This window comes from Spermophilus citellus (assembly GCF_964194105.1).
Source record: "Spermophilus citellus genome assembly, chromosome: 15".
Classification (NCBI taxonomy): domain Eukaryota; kingdom Metazoa; phylum Chordata; class Mammalia; order Rodentia; family Sciuridae; genus Spermophilus; species Spermophilus citellus.
In genome coordinates, this window is record NC_138195.1 from 45,912,473 (window position 1) to 45,930,309 (window position 17,837).

At 39.0% G+C, this 17,837-nt stretch overlaps 2 protein-coding genes across 3 annotated transcripts in view; one reads left to right on the forward strand and one right to left on the reverse strand.

Annotated features, from left to right (window-relative positions):
- Positions 1–463, reverse strand: part of ASCC1 (activating signal cointegrator 1 complex subunit 1) — a 93,903-nt gene extending 93,440 nt beyond the window's left edge. For both annotated transcript variants that reach the window (XM_081268454.1, XM_081268456.1), the window contains exon 1: positions 232–463. The gene's annotated coding sequence lies outside the window, so the exon portion shown is untranslated. The remainder of the gene's footprint in view (positions 1–231) is intronic.
- On the forward strand, positions 31–16,182 carry ANAPC16 (anaphase promoting complex subunit 16). Its single transcript, XM_081268458.1, has 4 exons — positions 31–166; positions 5,826–5,992; positions 11,974–12,048; positions 14,303–16,182. Exons 2-4 carry the CDS (start codon positions 5,851–5,853, stop codon positions 14,416–14,418), a joined length of 333 nt encoding a protein of 110 aa, XP_081124584.1. The 5' UTR covers positions 31–166; positions 5,826–5,850; the 3' UTR covers positions 14,419–16,182.
- The last annotated feature ends 1,655 nt before the right edge of the window (positions 16,183–17,837 follow it).

The window sequence follows — 17,837 nt, forward strand, 5'->3', positions numbered from 1 at the left end:
GGCTTCTCTCCGCCCCGGCCACGCCCACTGCCGCGCGGGCGCGCGCACGCCGCCGCGGGCTCCCTCTGCGTGGGCGCGAGCACGCCGCCGTCTCGTCGTTGTGAGCGCGGCCTTTCTGGCTGGCCTGGGGGGCGGGGTTGAAGGGGAAAGTGCTAAGGCCACTGAGGTAAGTAGCCGAAGGTTCGAGGGCCTTCGGGAGCTTGAGGGGAAGGGAGTTAACTTGGTTCCTACCTGCACGGACTAGAAAAATGGAGAAGATGGGAGGAGGCAGGAGACTGCCGCAGCGGGCGTGGAAAAGGAAATTTCTCCCAGGCCGAGAACGAGATGCGCATGCGCCCCGAATAGTGGCGCCTGCGTAGTGAGGCAGTCGCTTGGCGTTGCTTCTTTGGGACTCAGCTGGACTGAAAGCTAGGCTTGGAAGTTAGCTTGGGAACCGCTGAAGTTCTGACCCCTCCCCTTTCCACCGCCTCTCTCTCCACTCCACCCAGCTATCGCTGTAGCATTTATTTGGTTTGTATCGTAATTAAACTGTTTTAAGTGGAATACAGTAGAAGGTTTTGTTGATGAATTTGACGATTGTCGTAATTTGCCTTTGAATTACAACAGGAACCTTTTTCACCTATTGATGAGATTTTTTTTAAGGAAGGATCATTTTTAAGAAAATAGGCATATTTCTGCAAGAAAACGTAGTTTGTGAACTTGAGGTCATCCTAGTCTTACCTGAAAGTGAATGTTTAATCATGCTGTACTGTGTCTCCCAAAATGTCATTGCTTTCCTATGAGGATTTATACTGCTAGTAGCCCCAGCTTCCGGGATAGGGCCAAGTCCCAGGATACTTCGTCATCAAAATTTATTCAGCAAAGTCTTACAGAACACCCTTTGTGGGCCTGGCAGCCTAGTGGAAGATAGAGTAAATATATCTGCACAAAAAGAAAACATAATGGGCCAGCCCTCATGACACCAAGCTTCTGTGCCCCCTGCATAATGTTTGCTGAACTTCTGGCCCTTGTTCTGTAATTTGTAAATAATTACTGTTATTTATAAATCATTCATTCAGAAAACGCAATGATAGAGATTCTGTACCAGGTCTTGAGGTTAAAAAGTCAGTTCTTTACCTCGTTTCCAAATCACAGACTTCTTCCTAAGATCATGAATCTTAAAATGAAAGGACTGGGTGTTTAACTCAATAGTGAAGTATGTCATATGCATAATAGAAGACATTGTCCCTCTTTCTGATCTAGCTGTGTCTATATCAGATGGAGAGGAATAAAACTTTACCCATAAATATGTTGGTATATAATATACAGTATGAACAACTGGTAACTAAATAGGAAAAAAAATGATCCAGGAGTAGAAACCCAGCAGCTCTGGAGTCTGAGGCAGGAGAATTGAGACTACAAAGACAGTCTCAGCAACTTAACAAGGCCCTAAGAAATTTAGCAAGACCCTGTCTCTAAATAAAATATAAGAAAGGATGGGATGTAGCTTATTGGTTGAGTGCCCCTGGGTTCAATCCCCAGTATCCAAAAAAAAAAAAAAAAAGATTCAAGAGCAAATATCTATTAATAATTTTTTGAAAGCTAATATTTATTTGTTTACTAAGCCTGAAACCATTCCAGTTGCTTTACATATTATTAATTTCAACATCTCTATACCATTATTGTTCCACACTACTATTGAAACAACTGAGAAATTAAAAAAAAAAAAAAAATTTAAGTGATTTGTCCAGAGTCATGCAAGTACTTAGCAAAACCAAGACATGAGATTGGGATGTAACTCAGTGAGAAAGTGCTTGCCTAGCATGCATGAAGCCCTGGGTTCAATCCCCAGTACTACAAAAGAGAAAAAAAAAGACAGAGTGGCATCATGGTCAATTCTTAACCACTATGCTAAGTTTGCTTTCCACATGAAACATGATATATTAAAAAGCTGTTGCTTCAAAAATGTTACAGCAGATAAGCTTCAATGTCTCTGTTTCATTGTATCAGCTATAAAAAGAGGAAATTGGATTAGATGACCTTTAAGGAGTCTGTGTTTCCTGTGAAATATTTAATTCATTCCCCAAATGTTTACTTAAATGAGCAACCACTTATTAGGCCACACATTATGCTTGATTCAGACAGATTAGTTAATGCCTGCCCTTAGAGAGCAGTTATAATCCAGGGTTTATTGTTAATTAACTTCCATTTATGACTTGCTGATGGCCTTCAAAACAACCTAGGAACTGAGGATGTAACCCAGTGGTAGAAAATATGTTTAGAATATGCAGGTCTGTAAGTTCATCCCCAGCACCAAAAACAAAATTTTACTTAGGACTGGGGATGCATGTCAGTGGTAGAACACTTGCCTAGTATGCATGGGGTCCTGCAATCTCCACCACACACCAAGAGTCAGTCTCTCTCTCTCTCTTTCTCTCTCTCTCTCTCTCTCTCTCTCTCTCTCTCTCTCACACACACACACACACACACACACACACACAAACTATATCTTTAGAACTAGAAATTGCTTAGGTGTATCTTTCCACCTCAGCAGAAAACTGCTTATTTAATGTTAGCCTTGTGCTAATTCTATGCCTCATTTTTCAACCCTGACACTCTTGTATATGAAATGATAGTAGTTCTAAGAAACTGAAATAAAAAAGGATAAAGAGGAAGTCCCTTTGATTATATTCAGTTTAGAAGTCACACTGTGTCTAGCTTTTGAAGCTGGCCTCACTCTGGCAGTTGCTTAGGTGCTCTGCTGAGCAGCTGATCTCAAAATATAAAGTATAAAGGTTTTCAACTAAACAGAGCATTTATCAGGGGAGGAAAAAGATTTACAATTTTAAATCTTAGGTGAGATATATAAACAGTTCACAGTGGGTTCTACTCTGAACAGATAGGAAACAAAGACTAAGCTACTCTCTAAAAGGTGGCTAAGTTGTCTTTATGCTTTATTTGAATCCCTCCAGGAATCCATTTAGAGATTTGGATTGGTCCATTACTGCTTAAGTTCTTTTCAAAAAGCATTTAAAAACTTATTAAGCTTTATTTTGACCCATTATGGTCCAAAGGATTGGATATGTATCTAACTTGTAAAGTTGTTGGCTTTATGGATGTGAATGTGAAAAATTATCAAAGCACAGAAAAAAATTTAAAAATAATCTAGTAACAATATTAAAAATAAAAAATTATTAATCAGTTTACATTTTAATAGGCTGACAGTCTAATTATAGCAGTAGCCTTACTATTCTCATATTCTCCTGCAGCATGAATCAGTATTATAAACATACACTTAGAAACTAAGCTCTGCTTCTCTGACAGCCTTAAATCATTATCATAAAATTAAGGAAACAACCAATATATCAGATAGAGTATATTGTTTTCCTTACTAGGAAGCTGGATGTTTTATACAGGCAGGATTTATATCAACATAGCATTCTCTCATTTTTTTTCTATTGTAAATGCTGAGGTTTGAACCCAGGAGCTTCAAGCTTTCTAAACATGCACTTGATTACTGAGCTACAATCCCATTCTTTTTATAACTAGTAAGAAAAAAGTCAATGAAAAAATATTCAACTAAAATTCTCCCCCCCCCCCCCACATACTGCGGCTTGAACTCAGGGCCTGTTCATGTTAGGCAAGCAGTCTATTACTGATCTGTTACTGAGTTGCTTCCCCCTGGCTTTCAACTAAAATTCTCTCTGACCATTGCATAGGAAAATCCATGTTTTAAATCTTTTTTGAGTCTTTTTTTTTTTTTTTAATTGGGCTAAAGTTCACATAACGTAAAATTAATCATGCCATGCACTGTGGTGCATTCCTGTAATCCTAGCTACTCAGGAGGCCACATTAAGAATATTTCAAGTTCAAGACCAGCCTGGGCAACTTAGCAAGAGCCTGTCACAAAATAAATCTTAAAAAAGGGTTAAGGTGTAACTCAGTGGTAGATACTTGCCTAGCATGTGTAAAGCCCTGGGTTCAATCCCAACTACTCAAAAAAAAATCGGGCTGGGGTTGTGGCTCATCAGGATGTAAGATATTATGTCCAACTATAACTAAAAAATTAACATTTAAAAAGAAAGTCCACCAATAGCCGAGTTGTTTGTGAATTTTTTTTTCTTTTGTTGTTTGTTTTTATTTTTTAGCTAGGATCCCCCCCATTATTTTAATTTTCATTGTTACTAATCTTTTTTTTTTTCCTTTTTTTGAAATAAGGTCTTGCTACATAAGGTCTTCCAGGCTGGCCTGGACCTCTCAATTCCCTGGTCTCAGAGTAGCTGGGACTACAGGCACATACCACCACACCTGGCTAAAATCATTTTTTAATTAAATACTAGAACGCCACTAGCCTGTGGCTATGTTGAAATTTTAGTTAACATTGAAAATATAATTTTCAGCCACACTTAATTTATTCCCACAACATGTGAGGCTAGTGGCTACCACACAGAACAGTGCAGCAATAGAACAGTAGAACATTTCCATTACAGCAGAAATTTCTATTAGCATGGTGCTAGATCTTTTTTAGAAAGTATACACTTTGGGCTGGGGAATGTGGCTCAAGCGGTAGCGCGCTCGCCTGGCATGCGTGCGGCCCGGGTTCGATCCTCAGCACCACATACAAAGATGTTGCGTCCGCTGAGAACTGAAAAATAAATATTGAAAATACTTTAAAAAAAAAAAAGTATACACTTTAAGGTCAATCACCAGTATCACAAAATAAATAAATAGAAAGAATACACTTTAGAATCTTTGTTAAAATGGCACAAGCTTCTGTGCAAAGAGTTCTTGTTTTGAATATTTGTTGTTTTTATATTTTAGTTGTCGATGGACCTTTATTTTTATTTATTTATATGTGGTGCTGAGAATCGAACCCAGTAAGTGCTCTACCACTGAGCCACAACCCCAGCCCTCATTTTGAACATTTTTAGGAAGCCATGTATTCAGTACAAAGTACCCCATTTACATTTGGATGGAGGGGGAATGGAAGCTGGTGATTGAACTCAGGACTTCACACATGAGTACTTCAGTCCCGAGCAATCTCCCCCAACCCTTTTTATTTTATTTTGAGACAGGGTCTTGCCAGGTTGCCCATGCTGGCCTTAAACTTGGGATCAGCCTTCTGACTAGCTAGGATCACAGGTGTGTGTCACCACACCTGGCTTCATTTGAATTTTCTGATGAGACATGATTAAAATGCACAGCTGCTATGGTCATAAGGGCCAGGATTTTCCAGGATCATTTTCTGAGCTATTTTGTTCCAGTTTTGGGACGCCACCAAGTGATAAATTCAGGTATTACATTTGGATTAAAATATTTTTTTTTTTTAAATTTTGATGAAAGTGCCAATGTGTATTTCCTAACCAATTTCCCTTCCCTGGGAACAGAACACAGTGTTTTCTGGAATCTTATTTGGAAAATTTTATGAGTGAATTTCTTGGTGTGGCTTGGTCAGGATGTATCCAAGACAAACTGTCCTATGGAAGATGATTATTTTAACCTCATAATTTATTTGCTCAGTCACATTTTTGCCTTGGCACTGCCATACTACCCCTTCTTAATTTATAAATTACCTTCAGTCAATCTCAAATGACATAAATAGTTTGCTAATGATAGGAACTAATTGTTTTAGTAGACAGAATATTCTAAAGCATATTTTTACTTCAAAACCTGCATGAAATTTTGGTCTGAGGTTTCAATAAAAGGTTGTTGGAAATAAAGAGGATAGAAAAAAAGGAGAGCTAATTCTTTACAAAATTATATGCTGGTCCTTGTGGCAGTTAGAGTGAAATGTTGTCAGTCTCACATCCATAAATTTGCCAATTGCTGTTTTTCTTTCTCTTCAGTGAAGTGAAAATTCTACTAGAGGAAATGGCAGCCTCTTCATCCTCCTCCTCAGCTGGTGGGGTCAGTGGAAGTTCTGTTACTGCATCAGGTTTCAGTGTCTCAGACCTTGCCCCACCACGGAAAACCCTTTTCACCTACCCCAAAGGAGCTGGAGAGGTGTTAGAAGGTGATCTCATGCTGCTTTTTGCTGAATAACTGGATTCAGACCTGCAATGAATATTAATTGGAAAGAAGCTATTAAGTGGATTAGAAATGAATTTGCCCTGATTTCAGCTCCACATTTCATCTCTTGTCCACATCCCAAAGTAATATCTTCCAACACAAATCTTGTTCCAGAATCAGAATTTGATGCTGAAAAGGACTTTGGAAAGCAGGGAGGTCATCTAGAGTTCTTTAGATCCAAAAACATTAAATGATTTGGTCCTGTTAGAGGCAGAGTCAGCAGGGAAGCCAGGAATTCTCAATCTCCCGCTCCAGTTTGCTTTATCTTGGCCCCTGTCCTCTTCCCTATTGTTAGTAAGTTGGTATATTTTTTTTCCTAGTGTAATTAATCTACAGATAGATTAGCCATACCAGAGAGGTTCTGAGACAAAATAAAAACTGATACACTACTCTTAGGTGAAGACGGCTTCCCTGTCCCACTGTAGGATACTGCAGTGTAGTTTTTCTACAACCAGAGACAGATTTGCGTGCAGTCATCCTCCATCTTATTCAGCTCACATTTGCAAACTGGCTTGTCAAGATAAGGACACAGTAATCATGAATCAGCATGAGATTTCCATCACTTTAGGATCAAGACTAATAATTCTTCATAGGGAACTTAAAATTCCCCCATGGAGCTTATTTAAAATGCACTTTGCTAGGCCAATTTTAGAGATTCAGAATTAGTCTAGCACATTTTTGACCAACATTTAGAGCCTTTCCTTGAAGGTAATCTTCTCACCATATTTTAAAAAACATTGGCAAAGAACCTACTAAGGACTCAAAATCTACTTGAGTCAAGCAATTTGGTGCTTAATTATATGTTGATCTTTTTTGCTCTAAATCTTGCATACTTATATAAATGTATTTTAAGTTAACCTTGGAATGTCTCTGAAACAAACTATAGTCAGGAGCCAGTTTGAAGGGGGTTCTTTATTCATTTATATCATAAGTGATAAAAAGCAAAGTTTTGGATTAAACCAGGCCAAACACTATAGCTGATTCTTTGTTTTTTTATGGTGCTGGGGAAGAGGCTTTGCACATGCCAGGAAGGCACTCCACTGCTGAGCTATATCCCTAGCAAGTCAGAGCAAACAGAAGAATCATTTATGACAGGAAAATATGGGAAGACTCCAGAAGCATTAGGCTATCTAGATTTGTTGAGGTTCTGATCAGTAGTGAAATAAGTGACCTGACCAGGCCATGCATATGGTGAGATGTGTGTACTTAGGCTCTTGCCTTTTCATCATCTTTATTTGTGTTATGTTAGGACCTGAGCACCTGTAATCCTTGCTACTCAGGGGCTGAGGCAGGAGGATCACAAGTTCAAGGTCAGCCTGAACAATTTAGCAAGACTCCATCTCAAATGAAATAGGAAGAGCTGGGGATGTGACTAAGTGGTAGAGGGCTGGCTTAGCATATGCAAAGCCCTGGATTTAATCCTCAGGACCACCACAAAAAGAAATACTCAATGTAGTATCACCAGTCTGATTGGAGGGGCCTGAGATGTGGTATTCAGGGAATTTCTCACAAAACAAAAAGTTGAAGGCTCTTAAGTTGCTAAATCAGTTTTATAAAAGTAGAAGATAAATCAGTGCTTAAAAATAGCACTCTTAAGATCATCTTAAAGTCATTTAAATTCTACCTACAAGAGGAATTTTAATACAGGAGGTAGCTCCATAGTTTCAAAGCTATCAGCATGCACCAGATTATGTAGAAACATTAAAGAAGAAAAGCTGCTGAGCTTAGTCTGAATGTTATTTTAACAAGTTATAGATCTATCCATTCTTACTGCTTTGTAGAGGAATATGTTGGGTTTTGTTTTCTTTGTTTGTTTGTTTGTTTTGGATTAAGGGGATTGAACTCAGAGGCTTGACCAGTGAGCAGGTATACCCCCTAAGTTGTTTAGGGCCTCACTTAGTTACTGAGGCTGGCCTCAAACTTGCAATTCTATTTCAGCCTCCTGAGTTGCTGGAATTATAGGTATGTGCCACCATGCCCAGCTTGTGTTGGGTTCTTTTAATTTAGTCCAAACTCACAATGCAGTTGTAGTTCTTCTTAGCTTTTACATTACACCACTAATCTTAAAGCTGTTTACATTTTAAAACAGACTTAAATATCAGAACCAGGCACAATGGTGCATGCCTGTAATCCCATTGCCTGGGAAGGCTGAGGCAAGAAGATCACAAGTCAAAACCAGCCCCAGCAACCTAGCAAGGCCATAAGCAACTTAGCAAACTTGTCTCAAAAAGTTTTTTAAAGGGTTGGGGATATTGCTCAGTGGTTAAGCACCCCTGGGTTCAATTCCTGGTACAAAAAACCAAAGGGCAATCCCTAAACTATCTGGGCCAATTCAAGCATAGTAAATTAAAGAGTACATTCATCCCTCAGAATCCACAGGAGATTTGTTCAAGGACCACTGGCACCCCACTCCCACACCCACAACACACCTCCTCCCTACCTCCCACTTAATACACCCCACCACTGTGGATTCTAAAATAGCAGATACTTGAGTCTCTTACATAAAACGTAAGCTATGTACATATAACATTTGTACATCTTCCAGTATAGTACTTCTAAGTGTGGACTGGTTAGCATGTTAGATTTTGAAGCATTTCTATCATGTAGATGATATTATTTTGCAGTTAATCTAACATTCATGCAGGAAACCATTCTTAAAATTGTAGAAAAATAAAATAGTAAAGATTGCCTGTAGAGAGTAAAGGACAAAAGTAGTTAGGAGATGAGGTCAAATGCTGTTTATAATTTTTTAAAATATTTTTTAGTTGTCAATGAATCCTTTATTTTATTTTATTTATTTATTTATATGCGGTGCCGAGGCTCAAACCCAGGGCCTCAGGCATGCCAAGCAAGCGCTCTACCACTGAGCCACAACTCCAGCCCACTGTTCACACTCTTAAGTTGAGTTTGCCATTTCATTCCCCCAAGTCTATAATAAATTCAAATAACCTGTAGTTAACCTTGAAAATTAACTTTTTTTGGAGCATCAGCTCTCTGATAACATACACCCCGCATGAGCAGGGTGGCTAATATTATCCTAACCCAGTTATTAGTGAGCAAATTAAAGACTGCCTTCCAGTCCAGAAGTGGCTATATTTTAGTGACTTTTTTGGCCACTGAAATATAAACTACCTAGCATTGTCTAATTTCCTTCTGGTGAGGTAATATTCTTTTAAATGAATTTGTTAGCATCATATTTATTGGAATTAGTGATATAGTATTAGACTTGGGTAATTTACAGAACTTCTATTTATAACCTCTGCTTGTCCATGAAGAGAAAAGCAGATGTATTTGCTACTTGGTGCTTTACAAAGGATTTGATTACAATTTCTAAATGGAAGACAGATTGCCCCAGGCTGACTCCTCTCTGGAGAAATTCCAAGCTTTAGATTGGTACAGATAGCACATCTGATGGGATATGGCTAAGAAGCAGTGGACTTTGGTTAATATAGAGCTGCAGATCAACAAAAGTGTGTTTCATAGGCATTTAATATGGCAGAGTGATATGTAAGTACCATTTTGAAAGATAAGCTTATATCTTTTTGCTTTGAAATTTATTACCAAGGAAAATATGCAAATGTTATAACATAAGCATTTTATCCTAATAACATCTATGATTAAATACAAGTGGGAGGTAGCACTTCCAAGAGCTTCTATACACATGTTGGCTTGATTCTTACACCTGGTAATTCCCACTACCTTGTGAGAGACCCTAAAGTTCAAGATCAAATCACCTGGGAAGTAAGCTCTACTTTCTTTGCTCTTTTTAAAATAAAACTTGAACCCGGGTGTACTGGTAACTGGTACATACCTGTAATCCCAGTGACTTGAGAAGCTGAGGCTGGAGGACTGCAAGTTCCTAAGCCAGCCTGTGCAATTTAGCAAGACCCTATCTCGAAATTTTAAAAGTGCTATGGCTAGGGATATAGCTTGGTGTAGAGCACCCCTGGGTTCAATCTCCAATACCACCAGGAGAAAAAAAAGAGGGTGGCACAGAAGAAAAAGAAAATATTAATTATTTTTAAAAAAACAAATTACAGGGCTGGAGCTAGAGCTCCGCAGCAGGGCACTTGCCTAGCATGTATGAGGCACTGGGTTTGATCCTCAGCACCACATAAAAATAGACAAAGGCATTCTGTCCATCTACAACTACAAAAACAAATTTGTTTTTTAAAGGAGAGAGAGAGAATCTTTTTTGTAGATGGACACAACACAATGCCTTTATTTTTTTTTTTTTTTTTTTAATGTGGTGCTGAGAATTGAACCCAGGTCCTGCCATGCTAGGCGAGCACTCTACCGCTGAGCCACAATCCCAGCCCCTACAAAATAAAATTTTAAAAACAAATTGCATCATTGATATCAAATGTTCACAACAGTTCTTCCCATAGTGGAATTCGTAGTTAGGCACTGTATGTGCCGCCAAGTGCTCTTATCTTCAGGAGAAGAAGAAAAAAAAATCAACTCAGTGATGTCGTCAGCATGCCTAGATCTTTAAACTGGATAGTCCAGAGCAGGAGTGTAGCTCCGTGGTAGAACATCTGCTTAGTAAGCATGAATCCCCAGCACCAAAACAATAAGGATAAATAAATAAATAAGGATATTCATCATAATATTCAGTCAATTAAAATGAAAAAAAAATTGCTCTGTTTAATTTAGGCAATCTACTCACAAATGATTTACATTCAACCAGAGACGTGCAGAGGGAGGGGAAGGAATTGTATTCTATATATTATACAATATGTGAATTTGCAGAATGTAACTCTCTGAAGATAGTGTACATCCTAAGAATTATACTGTCATTTCTTTCTTTTTTTTGGCATCAGTTTGAAAATAGCATTGGAAGAAAGCCCTCCTAGTTGTGTGTTCAAACTAAATGGAGACAATATCTGTAGTTTTTCTCCTTGATACCATGACTTCTGCAAAGGTTTGCCTGTGTGATACTCAGCATAAGGCTAGAATATGTGTTCATCCTCTCTCCTTGTCACTTAATACCTGACCTGCACAACCAGTTCGTGATTGATGGGTGAATGGTTGACATCTAGTAGTGCTGGCACGTACTACTGCATTGAAAAAGACAGCAGTGCCCTCTCTTTCCATTTGTTTTACAATTTTTGCAAGAAGATATATACTCCAAGTGGTGTCCACTGCCCTTTAAAAAAATCTACTTTTCCTACGTGAAATATATTTCTCTGGGGATATGTTTTGCTGAATCAGCCTTTGCCACAAGGAATATCATGAACTACCAATGTTTCCCAATCATATTCCAAGTACTGTGGTGACCAAGTTAGCCACCTCCTCATTGGCAGTTCTTGGCACCAGTACAGCTCTAGGTTCTGAACTTGCACCACACTCTTATCGTCATCCAAATTACAGTGTTCTGGTTCAGTTGGAAAATCAAGGTTACAATTTGTGTTTACAGAATGAAAATTCCCAGCAGTGTTTTGATGTAATTTGATATATTAAAAATCAACAAAGATTTTTCCCTCAGCTTTGTTTTTTAGAATGAAAATGATTTGGAGTTTGGGTGAAACTTTGTATTTTGATAGCACAGGTGCCACACGGCCAAATGTGTCAGCTGCAGTGTTTGCCTGGTGTACAGAAGAGAACATTAAGAAACTTTTAGGTTGGGAGGAGGGAAATGTTGACTAGGACATCACACTGAGGTTTCTTGTTTTTGTTTTTTTAAATACTATTTTTAAACTCTTAAACAAGTAGAGGGACCATTTTAGCATCCTGGGTATAGAAGAAGTAGCTTTTATAACAGAGCAGTGTTAATTCCAAATGAAACACAAATCCTCTTTGTTAACCCTGAAAACTAGACCTTGAATGTAAAAACAGGGAAAAGAATGGACAGGTTTACTTGGTTCATCAAAATTCATAAAACCCTTAGAGCAGACTAAAACCATTTCCTCTTTTTATTTGTAGATGGCTCTGAGAGGTTCCTTTGTGAATCTGTTTTCAGTTATCAAGTGGCATCCACGCTCAAACAGGTGAAACATGGTAAGCACGTGAGTATCATGTATTTGACTATAAGAATAAATTTACGGAGGGTGAGGGAGGCAGATTCTTAAAAGTCAGTATGCTGTAACAAAACTCCCAAACTCAGAAAAAATTATTTAAGTGGACTTTCTATATGAAAGAACATTTCAAGGTCTTAGTTGTCAGACAGAATGTCCCATTGAAACTTGAAGTTGAAGTCAGAGGGGTTGGTTCTCTAGGGAAGTCAGTGCTTCCTGCTGCTCTTGTGTTGCCTTTCCCTTTCCTTTCTGAAACCTTTTACTGTTGTCCTCCATGGTTACCCTCTTCAACTTCAAGCATTTAAGTGTACCTCATGGTCTACCTGGACTCTGATACCCGTATAGTATGATTTCTGCCCCATCATGCCTCACCAAGCCTTCATTATACATCAAGGACTGTTCCCCCACCAGACCATTTCTCCATGGAAAGCATTACATAGGGGAGAAAGCCATAGTTGTCCCTCCCTCCAGAACTGAATCACTATGGCATAGAGGATGAGTACCTTTTTTTTTTTTAAAGAATAGAGCAAGGCGGAGCACTGTACCTGTATTCCCAACTATTTAGGAGGCGAAGGCAAAAGGATCAGAAGTTTCAGGCCAGCCTTGGCAAAACTTAGCAGAAATTAAAAAACTTAGCTGAAATTAAAAAAATTAAAAAATAAAAAGAACTGAGATGTAGTTGATTGTTAAAGCATACCCAGGTTCAATCCCTGGTTCCACACAAAAAAAAAAAAGAAAAGAAAAAACAGGGTTAAGGATATAGTTCAGTGGCAGAGCACTCACCTAGTATGAATGAGGTCTTCGGTTCAATCCCTAGCACCACAAAACAGCAAAGAAAGGGCACAGCTGAGCATAGTGGCACTTGCTGATAATCCCAGCTCCTTGAGAGGCTGAGACAGGAGGATCACAGGATTAAGGCCAGCCTCAGCAACTTAGCATGAACCTTACTCAAAAAAGTAAAAGCAAAAAGGTCTGGGGAGGGCTAGGGTTGTGGCTCAGTGGTAGCGCGCTCACCTAGCATGCATGAGACACTGGGTTCGATCCTCAGCACCACATAAAAACAAAATAATGTGTCCACCTAAAATTAAAGATACATGAATAAATAAATATTTTGAAAAAAAAGTCTGGGGATAATATATATAGCTCAATGGTAAAAACACCCCTAGGTTCATCCCCAGTACTGCAAAACAAGAGCACATACTGAAAATGTGATGATTGGTTGTTTTTTGGTTGTTGTTTTTTTTTTTAAGAGAGAATTTTTTAATATTTATTTTCCATTTCTCCGCGGACACAACATCTTTGTTTGTATGTGGTGCTGAGGATCGAACCCGGGCCGCAAGCATGCCAGGCGAGCACGCTACCGCTTGAGCCACATCCCCAGCCCTAATGATTGGTTTTGAGGGGATTTTTTTGTTTTGTTTTGTTTTGTTTTTCATAGTACTAGGGCTAGAACTCAGGACCTGGCACTGGCACAGGCACAAGGACATGCTAGGCCAGCACTCTACCACTGAGCTCTATCTCCAGGCCTGTGACAATTGTATTGAAAAATAACTTTTAACATTATAAAAAAAAAAAAAAACTTTTTAGAAAATGAATAGAATAAGTAATTGGTCACTGAGGATGCTTATGGTGTGGAATGAAGAAGCAGGGTGAGAGTGTATGAACCTTAGCATAACATCAACAAGAAGAAAAAATGCCACTGAGCCACATCCCCAGCCCTATTTTGTATTTTTTTATTTAGAGACAGGGTCTCACTGAGTTGCTTGCCATTGCTGAAGCTGGCTGTGAACTGGCAATCCTCCTGCCTCAGCCTCCCAAGTGGCTGGGATTACAGGCATGCACCATCACGCCCGGCTTGATTTTTTTTTTTCTATTTTTTAAGATTAAAGTTTTCTTGGTGGTACACCCTTTAATCCCAGCCACTTGGGAGGCAGAGGCAGGATCATCACAAGTTTGAGTCCAGCCTCAGCAACTTATTGAGATCCTGCCTCGGAATTTAAAAAAATAAACAAAAGAACCTGGGGATGGATCTCAGTGGTAAACCACCCCTGGGTTCAATCCCCAGTACCAAAAAGAAAAGTTTTCTGATCAACATAAAGAGACCCCATTACTACTGAAACATTGAGGGGGAAAATCCAACTAGAAATTATTTTTAAACCAGTCATCATGTTGGTGATTAGTGACAGTGTCATGGAAAGTGCACCATTGTATAGTAATATTTCCTTCACTCTTTACAGATCAGCAAGTTGCTCGGATGGAAAAACTAGCTGGTTTAGTAGAAGAGCTGGAGGCTGATGAGTGGCGGTTCAAACCCATTGAGCAGCTGCTGGGGTTCACACCCTCTTCAGGTTGATGTTTCGAGGATGTGCTGGAGGAGCACAGCCAGAGCAGAGCCACAGAGACAGCTTATGCAGCCGCTCAGATTCACAGCTGTATCACCAAACTGCTAAATCCCATCCATACTTGGTTTCCCTGTATCTATCCATGGCCAACAAATACTTAAATATGTGATCTTGCAGGGAAAACATTTATTTGTTTAAAAAAGTATTGGGAATCGGATTAAGACAATCAGAGAACCAGAAGGTTTAGGTTTAAAAGATATTTTTTTTTTCATTAATGTAATGAAACATTTTTATCTGTGGAGGTCAGGACCAGGTTTATAAATCTTATGCTTCCACATCAAGACACATGGTGGGGCTTGGGATATATTCTTGAGGTAATGCTATAAATGTTTCAATCTATCTATTTATTTATTTACTCTAATTTGTTATACATGACAGCAGAATGCATTTCAATTCATAGTACACATACAGAGCACAATTTTTCATGTCTGTGATTGTTCATAAAATAGAGCCACACCATTCACTTTAAAAGATATTTATAAAATTTTCACAAGCCAAGTAGGATATGTGCCAGAATTAGCCAACTACATGGCATGCGTTCTGTCTGTCATATAGTGCCTGGAAATTTTTACCAGTGAAGTCCAAGGTGAGGATCTATAGTTAGACCTTTCTGACCCTAACATTTCTTTTCACAGATGAATGTGATTTCAACTCAGGACCTATCCAAATAAGGAATTTTTAAAAAAAAATTTTTTTTCTATTTTAGACATCTGAGTAGATAGATCCTACTTCTTTCTAACCCTTTCTAGACATACTGGCAAAAAAAAAAAAATTGTGTTTTTTGAATATTGCAACACTTGTAAAAAATAAAACAGTGAGCAAAATCCTTTTAGACACAGAAATCCTCCATTCAGCTCATTGGTAGATTCAAGCAATTCTGTAGCAAATCCTTTGAAAGAGCTCCAGATTGGTGTTTTATCCTTTCAAAGTCTAAGGGATTTGGGATAGGGAAAAGAGGTCAAATTACTTTTTACAAGAATCTAAAAACCATTTCTCCTAAGCAAATGGTAGATTTGCTTTGCTTCAGAGATATTTGTCTTTGCAGAAGGGTCTGAATTTATCTTATCAGTATCTGAGTAGGTTTTTGTACCATGATAGAGGAAAACCTGGAAGGCTAAGAAGTGGAGTTTTGTTTTGTTTTTTTGTTCTCCCATGAAGAATGATTGGGAATGTTTTTTAGGATCCCAGTGTCTACACTGCACAATTAAGGGAATCATTTATTATTACAATGTATACATATTTTGCCTTAGCATTTGCTTTTCTCCTCATTAACAACTTAGACCTGATCTTCTTAGAGTTGCTTAATTATAAATAAATATAATCCCAGGAGCAATTAACCTTAATCTCAGGAGTTCAAAATTTTGTTTAATACATGCTACCTGACGGGGAGGTGGTGACTTCATTCAGTTGGTAAAGTCTAAGCCCAGTGAAGATGAAGACCTACTCATGGTCACATAACTCAGGCAGAAGAAATACAGGAACCTGGGATAAATCAGAGTTGCTTGATAGTTCAGCTCACTAATCTTGACTCTAAAGCAAATCAGAGAACCACAAGGAGCAGTCGACAAGCTCTCCTTTTTACCTTACTCAACCAAAACAAGACACATGTATAAAACCAGTTGTTTCCCTGCAGTACTCTTAGCACCAGTCATCTTGCTGATAACTAGGGAAAAACTAAAAACTAACTTGCACTGTAATAAACCTTTAAATCAGAACTTCATTGACAACTGGGAAGTAATCACTTTCTTATTTCATTTGTGTAGCTATGCAGGACAGACTCTGCATCATCCAATCTTTACACTTTGGTATTTGAACTTTGTTTTTTGGTACTAAGGATTAAACCCAGGGGTGTTTTAACACTGAGCTACATCCCAAGCCTTTTTTTTTTTTTTTTTTTTTTTTTTTGAGACAGGGTCTCACTAAGTTGCTTAGGGTCTAACTTAAGTTTCGAAGGTTGGCCTCCAACTTGTGATCCTCCTGCCTCAGCCCACAGGTTGCTTGGATTACAGGCATGTGCCACCAAACCCAGCAGTATTTTGAGTTTTTTACAGAATGTCTCCTCAGATGGATATTTCTTTGTATGACCTTAACAATTAAGGAGATCTACAGGGTGCAGTAGAACACGCCTGTAATCCTAGCAGCTCAGGAGGCCTAGGCAGGAGGATGGCAAGTTCAAAGCCAGCCTCAGCAACTTAGCAAGACCCTGTTCTCAAAATATAAAGAGTGATTTGACTTGGGGATTTGGCTCAGTGGTTAAATACCCCTGGCTTCAATCCCTGGTCCAAAAAAGAGATGGAGATCTTAAAGTTGAACTGAAATGCTTTCAATGTTCACCTGGATCATTCAGGTCCTTCACGAGTCCCGCCAAGAACAAGACCCTCACTATTTTTTGAATATGGTACCTCCCTCTGTGTACCTTCTCTTGGTCTTTATGTCCCATCGCCCACAACTCTATGATGCTTTGAACTCAAAGATGGGCCATGTGGCTCATCTGTTGTCTTCGGTGCACTTAGATGCCAGTCACTCAGACAATAATTATAATCCTTTCAGTAATGCTTCAAGCTATCTAGTACCCCTTCATATAGAAGAGGAACTTCAAGTTCAGAATAAGGCTGCACAGCCAAAGTTGGCCATGTCCAGATGTGGACTCAAGTCTGCCAGACTGTGAAGCTGAGATTCTTTGAGAAGCATCATGCTGTATCACTGAACCCAACTCAGAACGTTTGTACAAAGAAAAATTCTAAAACCTCTTATTCGTTGGTAAAATGAATGAACTACCTGGAGAAAATAAGCCTTGTCACTGCCCTCCCTTCTTCCTTCCAGTGCTTGATGAGAAGGGCTCTCAAGTGTGATGGAGCAGACAAGAATTAGCTTTCCACATATCCTCTTAAGGTTCAGTGGGGGGAGGGGGGGCATATTGTTAGGTGCTGGGGAGGCTGTTCTCCTAGGGATGCCTGAGTGAGCAAGACAGAGGGCAAGAGGTCAGATGGTGGCCAGCAACAAGGACTGCACAGCCAGCCAGCCTTGGGAGGCTGATGGTGACAGTGCCTTCTGTGCATAAAACAGTTGGCCGTTCCAGAGCACTTTCACATATGTTGTCTGGAGTCACATCAATCCTGTAACAAATGAGGCAAGTATCTTAATAGTTGAAATCTGCACAGAGAAGATATCAATATAGTATTACGGCTAATAAGCAAAGGAGCTGTGTCTTTTGAATCATCTGCCCTCTGTTTCATCATATACTTCAAGATCTGAAGTCAGAGTTTGCTGTTGATAAGGAAATGTTCATGTCACTCTGACATAATTCCATATAACTGTTGTCTCATAGTAGTGGGACACAAATAGTAAACTTACTGACTCATTTACTTTT